Below are 7,173 nucleotides of genomic sequence, written 5' to 3'. Positions count from 1 at the left end.
ACTATAGTGAACCCAGAACCTACCACCAAGAGGGTCAACTGGCCTGTCGGGTCAGGTGATCTAAGGGGCAGAATAGGTCATTAACTAGCAGGATGCCGGTATGACGTCACACAGACAATGTTGTAATGGTATTCATTTGATGCTTCTACCACTGTGTTGCCACTGGAGGCAGCATGTGACTTAGGCTACTGTGTACATTGTACTGTGTACATTACATTGTCCCACATTCAGTTGTAATCACTTCCATGTGTGGCGCAGCTCATAGGCTTTGCTGTGTCCATTACAAGACCAACATAAATTGTGTTGATCAAAATATAGATAAAATCCATCAAATATATTATCAGTCAGATAACGGCAGAATAGTTATCATTCGGTTTGTCCATAATCTATGACTTGTTCAGGTAGTTTCCTTTCACTGCCAGCTCTTCCTTTCATGGCTGTAAACTTTGTGAAAATGTGGGTTCAAAAACAAAACCCACAACAATTTCACTGATACAGGACTAATAATTAACATATTCTCTCAGAGTCGGACTTTGACCCCTAACTTTCCCACAATCCTCTGAGAAGGGGTGTCAGTTGGAATGTAGATTGCGAAGGAGAAGGTTTGGAGAGAAAGAGAGCAGGGAGAGGAATTCACCGGTGAGTAGCAGTAAACGTTAAAAGGAGAGTTTTGATGACCACCAGAGTAGATAGGGTCTAGGTGCTAAGAGAAGGCCTTGAAAAGATGAAGAGCTGAGAGAGAGAGAGAGAGAGAGAGAGAGAGAGAGAGAGAGAGAGAGAGAGAGAGAGAGAGAGAGAGAGAGAGAGAGAGAATAGAAACAATGATAAAGCTGTAAATAATACAATAGCTGATGGCCCAATGAGAGAAGGAAGGGCTGTATGTGAGTGAGGCTCTGACCTGGAAAGGAAGTGAGGATGTTCAGATGTCCAGCCTCTTAACAACCTGGCAAGCAATCATTGGCCGGGTCAGAGGGGTCATGGATAGTTTGAAGAGCCAGTCTCTCTGGCACCATGGGTAGGTGGGTGGTGTGAGGTCATGAGGCCAGTCATGGGGAGGTGGGTGGGGTGAGGTGTGAGGTCATGAGAGAGCCAGTCTCTCTGGCACCATGGGGAGGTGGGTGGAGTGAGGTGTGAGATCATGAGAGAAGGAGAGAGCCAGTCTCTCTGGCACCATGGGTAGGTGGGTGGTGTGAGGTCATGGGGAGGTGGGTGGAGTGAGGTGTGAGGTCATGAGAGAAGGAGAGCTCCACTGGCAGTGGGAATTATCAACTCATATACTTGTCTTCTTTCTCACCAGGAACCATGACTGACATGTTGCCAGTGATGAGAATTGGAGTTGTGGGATATGGACATTTAGGTCAGTGCCGTATTCCCCTCTCTTCCTCCTCTCTTCCTCCCTCCTCTCTTCCTCCTCTCTTCCTCCCTCCTCTCTTCCTCCTCTCTTCCTCCCTCCTCTCTTCCTCCTCTCTTCCTCCTCCCTCCTCACCACATCTCATATGTTCTCACTGTGGAATGGATTCATTTATTAAACGTGGTTTTACAGGGCAGATGCACATTCATCAACATTACTATTAAAGTGCCAGTTTTATCCAGCTGGCTAATTTTCAGCTGCAGTTCCTGGTTTGATTGCTGTGGTCAGTCTGTGTCAGTAGGTCCCATCTTCGTAAATCATACCACTTTACAACAGGGTCATTCATTTACAGGCTCTCGAGGGCCTAAGTACTGCTGGGTTTCTTCTCTGTCTGATTGTTAATTGATCAACTAATGTACTGATTGGGCGGAGAGTTCACCAGGTTCATGTTCTGTTTGACCTTTTATCTACAGATGTAGGATCTTAATTTGAGCCAGTTTGCTACAGCAGGGAAATAATCCTGCAGCAACAGGAAATGTGCATTATTATGTGGATTATTAAAAAAGGACATTTTTGTGGGGGGTGATACATTTTTTTGTTAGGGAAAATCAAGTCTGAAATTTCAGAGTGGAAATTACAAACTTCAGAAGACTTTTTAAAACTGAAATACACTACAAGTTGTTCTGCAACAGGGTGATCAAATTTAGATCCTACATCTGTACCTATTGGTATTCATAATGTTGATTGTATATTTATGATAGGCCTTTTGTTGTATTCATGGTTTTCAGTTTGTATTGCCTACTACTGTATGTAGTACTCGATACTACATCATAATGGCCAGAACGGAGCAAACGGAATGGCATCGAACACATGGAAACCATGTTTATATGCTTGTTACCAATCCACTAATATCGCTCCAGTCATTACCACAAGACTGTTCTCCCCGATTAAGGTGCCACCAACCTCCTGTGATTACACAGGTAGCCCAATTCTGATATTCCTTTCACCAATTGGTCTTTTGACCAATCAGATCAGCCCTTTGCCAGTAAGTGGACAACATATCAGAATTGTTCTGCCTGGGTAAACGCTGCCCATTCAAGGTGAACGTGTTAAACTTCCAGGGCAGTACCTTGTGGACCGGCTCCAGAGAGAAGGGGCCCAGGTGGGCCTGACACTGGTCTTTGTGTGGAACAGAAACACTGACAAACTCAGGGAATCAGTGGCTGAGGAGCTCATTCTACACAACCTCCCAGACTTTACAGACAGGTAGAGAGCCACGTCACACACACACACTGTAATGTGTGTTATGTCATGTGCACAAGTAATGTGTGTGTGTGTGTGTTCTAGGGGTGCTGATGTGATTGTGGAGGTGTGTCATCCCAAAATTGTAAAAGACTTTGGAGTCCAGTTCCTCTCGAAGGCCCATTTTCTGGTAAGATCTCTCTCTCTCTGTTTCTATTTTCTAGTAAGATCCCTCTCTCTCTCTCTCTCTCTCTCTCTGTTTCCATTTTCTCATAAGATCTCTCTCTCTGTTTCTAAAAACATCTAAATGAACACCTTAGAGCATTATCTCTTATTGAACATTCTTTAGCTAGCATGGATAACCTGGCAAAACAGCTGGCATAACATGCCTATATAAATAAATACTAACAGTATATGCTAATGACAACAGGATAAAAGGAGGATTTCCCTCACACACCAATCTGAAACACAAGTTACAGTACGGAGGTAGTCCTTGAAAAGATTCTGGTCTAATTTCTTTCTTTTAAAGTCATTTGTTACGCTGTGAACCAGAAATGAGGTAACTACTACACCCTCCCTCTCTCCTTCTCTCCCTCCCTCCCTCTCCCTCTCTCTGTCTGTCTGCCTCTGTTTTAGGTGGGCTCTCCTTCAGCCCTCTCAGACACACAGCTGAACCAGGAACTGCGCCAGGCTGCAGAGCATCATGGGAGGACCCTATATGTCCCCAGTGGTGCATTGTGGGGAGGCCAGGATATCCTGAGACTCAATGATAGTGGATCTTTAAAGGTGCCGGGAAAGAGGGAGGAAGAAAGAGAACTCAACAAGTACAATATGTTCATTTATAAGGGATAGCATAGTTAATAGTTAAGTTGGTTACGTTATGTAGATAGTTAAGTTAATATATAAGAGTTAATATAAGATAATGTGTAGACCTCATTAATATGAGATTCAATTCAGATTGTTATTAAAGGTCATTGTTCTCTATTTCTAATCTTCTGAAATGTCAGAGTAGAGCATGCAGAATGGTTATACTGGACAGAATGCTGTTACATAGAGCATGCAGAATGGTTATACTGGACAGAATGTTGTTACATAGACTTTATTTTCTGCATTTTCCCAAAACACCTACAAAAACGCCATTAATTTCACCATAGACTTTGTCCAACGAACCATGGTGGAGTTAGTTCCTACAAAAATACATACTATTGCTCTCTATTCCCTTTAAATCTTAGAGTTTCTGTTGTATTACTGATGTACAAAACACAAGTTTTCTAAATCCCTCCTCCGCCTCTGTTTCACTTTCTTTACTAATCTCACGCCCCTCCTCTTGTTGTTTGCTTGAAGGCACTGTTCATCCGGATGTCCAAGCACCCGTCATGTTTCCGTCTGACAGGAGACGTGCTGTCTGATTGGACAGAGGATGAGGGGAGGCGGGTCTTATTCAGTGGCTCCGTGGCAGAGCTCTGTCCCGTCGCCCCTAACAACGTCAACACCATGGCGGCAGCGGCCATCGCAGCGGGGACCCTGGGTTTCGCTGGCGTCCAGGGGGAGATTGTGTCGGATACGGCGTAAGCAAAGCTTCTTAAATAACCCAAGAGAGTTCAGAGTGCGCACTGTAACACTAGGGACAGAACAAGCAAGGAGGTGGGCTTGTTCTGTCCCTAGTGTTACAAAATACGTTTCAATTAAGGAACCCCTGCTCTCTGAAGCACAGCTGTGCAAGAACTTAATTCACCCCCAAACTTCTACACAGCATATTTTCTTTAGAAAGGTTGGCACTGAGTCAAGTGTACAAAACTTAGAGGAAACTAGGGCTAATTAGTATTGCTAACAAGGGCAAAGGCATTGGCCCGCTATGTCATAGTCACACAACAGCTTCTCTCCATCTCCTAGACTAAGTGATTACCATGTGGTGGAGGTTACTGGGGACAATGACTTCTCTCCCTCTCCTAGACTAAGTGATTACCATGTGGTGGAGGTTACTGGGGACAATGACTTCTCTCCTAGACTAAGTGATTACCATGTGGTGGAGTTTACTGGTGCCAATGGCTTCTCTCCCTCTCCTAGACTAAGTGATTACCATGTGGTGGAGGTTACTGGTGCCAATGGCTTCTCTCCCTCTCCTAGACTAAGTGATTACCATGTGGTGGAGGTTACTGGTGCCAATGGCTTCTCTCCCTCTCCTAGACTAAGTGATTACCATGTGGTGGAGGTTACTGGTGCCAATGACTTCTCTCCCTCTCCTAGACTAAGTGATTACCATGTGGTGGAGGTGGAGGTTACTGGTGCCAATGACTTCTCTCCATCTCCTAGACTAAGTGAATACCATGTGGTGGAGGTGGAGGTTACTGGTGCCAATGGCTTCTCTCCCTCCTAGACTAAGTGATTACCATGGGTGCCAATGGCTTCTCTCCCTCCTAGACTAAGTGATTACCATGTGGTGGAGGTTACTGGTGCCAATGGCTTCTCTCCCTCTCCTAGACTAAGTGATTACCATGTGGTGGAGGTTACTGGTGCCAATGGCTTCTCTCCCTCTCCTAGACTAAGTGATTACCATGTGGTGGAGGTGGAGGTTACTGGTGCCAATGACTTCTCTCCATCTCCTAGACTAAGTGATTACCATGTGGTGGAGGTTACTGGGGCCAATGACTTCTCTCCATCTCCTAGACTAAGTGAATACCATGTGGTGGAGGTGGAGGTTACTGGTGCCAATGGCTTCTCTCCATCTCCTAGACTAAGTGATTACCATGTGGTGGAGGTTACTGGGGCCAATGACTTCTCTCCATCTCCTAGACTAAGTGATTACCATGTGGTGGAGGTTACTGGTGCCAATGGCTTCTCTCCCTGTCCTAGACTAAGTGAATGCCATGTGGTGGAGGTTACTGGGGCCAATGACTTCTCTCCATCTCCTAGACTAAGTGAATGCCATGTGGTGGAGGTTACTGGTGCCAATGGCTTCTCTCCATCTCCTAGACTAAGTGATTACCATGTGGTGGAGGTTACTGGTGCCAATGGCTTCTCTCCATCTCCTAGACTAAGTGATTACCATGTGGTGGAGGTGGAGGTTACTGGTGCCAATGGCTTCACAGTGCATACAGTGCGGAGGAACCCAGCCAAACATGGAGCTGTAACTGGGAGTGCCACCTACAACTCCTTCTGGAGCAGCTTACTGGGTGGGTTCTGCTGTAGAAGGGTGTGTGTGTCTCTCGCATGAATCAGTGTGAGAACATGAAGGGTTGTGTTGTCTAACGGTCCATCCTCTCCTTTTCTTCTCTCAGTGTGTAAGGGACATGGAGGCCGGGTTTACTTGTGCTGAAGAGGGAGGGATTTCAGAAGACAATTCCCTCTACCAACCAAACACTCACAACACTATGGTACTGAAACACACACTACACAACACTATGGTACTGAAACACACACTACACAACATTGCGGTACTGAAACACACACTACACAACATTACGGTACTGAAACAGACCACATTATGGTTACTGAACAGTCTGCAGTGGCTGTGTCTGTAGTTACTGATCATGTGTGAGCAAAGTTCATCCTACACAACATCCTACTACTGTATCCCAGCAGCACTTCCCTCCTTTTCTCTACAAATGAAAAACATGCCTTTGTGAAGTAACAAGTTAAATGAGCAACTCTCTCAGGGTGATGGCAGACACCACATTCATTAGCTATCGTCTAGCAACAAGCCACATCTTTTACAGCTCTTATGCAGTTACATCCACTACTGAGCTGCAATACATGTTAACAGTACTGTATGATGATCTTTATGTAGTGCCTTGGTGTTGACACCACACACACACCATTGTGACCTTAAAACTAGAAGGTTCCATCTGCAAGAATAAGGTTCTGAAGCCTAATTGGTTTGAATTAATTAATTTTATCTTGTATTCTTTTGAACTTAACATGAATTGAGTTATATAGTACTCTATGTAGAGAACATTGTACAGAACAAGGAATAACCAAATGTCAATAACAAAACATGCAGATAGAACCTTACCGTTTCAAGCTCTCAGTATTTCCTGTTGTAGTAAAACCCCAACAAAAGAGAAGAGTCCTGTGTTTCATCATTAATACATAGAATAGACTTTATTTTCTCTTCCTCTGGTGTGTGATTATAACAAACAAACTGACACAGCAGTGTGGGATCTGGATCAACTCCTCTTGGTTTCTGGCTGTGCACCGCTGGGAATAGGATCCACCCAAACCTGTGACCTTTTCCCTTCGCTCCTCTCTAATACAGTCTGCTGTCTAAAAACACCACTAGCTTTTCAGGACGGAAGCCCCACCTATTGACCTAAACCTCAGAGTGCAGGCAGAATCAGTGTTCCATCACAAACACAAAGAAAAACACTCAAACACAGGCTCACTGACTGAAAGGTTAAAAGGTGACCAATCAACAGTTTTACACACAGTAATGCCGGTTCTAATACAGTACAAGGCCCAGACAGTTTTTACACACAGTAATGCTGGTTCTAATACAGTACAAGGCCCAGAGACTATGACAACGCCCACACGAAGGTCTGAATCTCTGAACAAATGGGAGTCTGTTTCAGCAGGAGGCTCTT

The 7,173-nt window shown here is 44.7% G+C and overlaps 1 protein-coding gene and 1 pseudogene across 5 annotated transcripts; both read left to right on the top strand.

Annotated features, from left to right (window-relative positions):
* The window catches only part of LOC124020640, an 82,195-nt pseudogene that overhangs the window by 8,935 nt on the left and 66,087 nt on the right, over window positions 1-7,173 (top strand).
* On the top strand, window positions 566-6,659 carry LOC124020627 (putative L-aspartate dehydrogenase). 5 transcript variants are annotated; one of them, XR_006836107.1, is made up of 9 exons: window positions 566-639; window positions 1,298-1,357; window positions 2,473-2,617; window positions 2,699-2,783; window positions 3,230-3,379; window positions 3,938-4,161; window positions 5,627-5,766; window positions 5,872-5,966; window positions 6,027-6,659. XR_006836107.1 is itself a non-coding variant. In XM_046335866.1 (9 exons), the coding sequence occupies exons 2-9, from the start codon at window positions 1,303-1,305 to the stop codon at window positions 5,012-5,014; spliced, it is 789 nt and encodes a 262-aa protein (XP_046191822.1). In that variant the 5' UTR covers window positions 566-639; window positions 1,298-1,302; the 3' UTR covers window positions 5,015-5,511. The 5 variants fall into 5 exon arrangements, 3 of the variants coding, with proteins under 3 accessions (XP_046191822.1, XP_046191820.1, XP_046191823.1); XR_006836108.1 differs by having other exon boundaries at window positions 5,872-5,972; window positions 6,033-6,659; XM_046335866.1 differs by lacking the exons at window positions 5,627-5,766; window positions 5,872-5,966; window positions 6,027-6,659 and adding exons at window positions 4,487-4,511; window positions 4,866-4,944; window positions 4,989-5,511.

This window comes from Oncorhynchus gorbuscha, unplaced genomic scaffold (assembly GCF_021184085.1).
Source record: "Oncorhynchus gorbuscha isolate QuinsamMale2020 ecotype Even-year unplaced genomic scaffold, OgorEven_v1.0 Un_scaffold_867, whole genome shotgun sequence".
Taxonomy (NCBI): Eukaryota; Metazoa; Chordata; class Actinopteri; order Salmoniformes; family Salmonidae; genus Oncorhynchus; species Oncorhynchus gorbuscha.
The sequence above is the reverse complement of the archived record's forward strand: the minus strand, read 5'-3'. Positions and strand labels throughout refer to the sequence as shown.

Excerpts from the sequence above, each read along its gene's own strand:
- LOC124020627 (XM_046335864.1), top strand. The coding sequence starts at position 1,303 with ATGACTGACATGTTGCCAGTGATGAGAATTGGAGTTGTGGGATATGGA. Across the intron at positions 3,380-3,937 it reads ATGATAGTGGATCTTTAAAG|GCACTGTTCATCCGGATGTC; the intron begins GTGCCGGGAAAG and ends GTTTGCTTGAAG. Across the intron at positions 5,767-5,871 it reads CTTCTGGAGCAGCTTACTGG|TGTGTAAGGGACATGGAGGC; the intron begins GTGGGTTCTGCT and ends TTCTTCTCTCAG.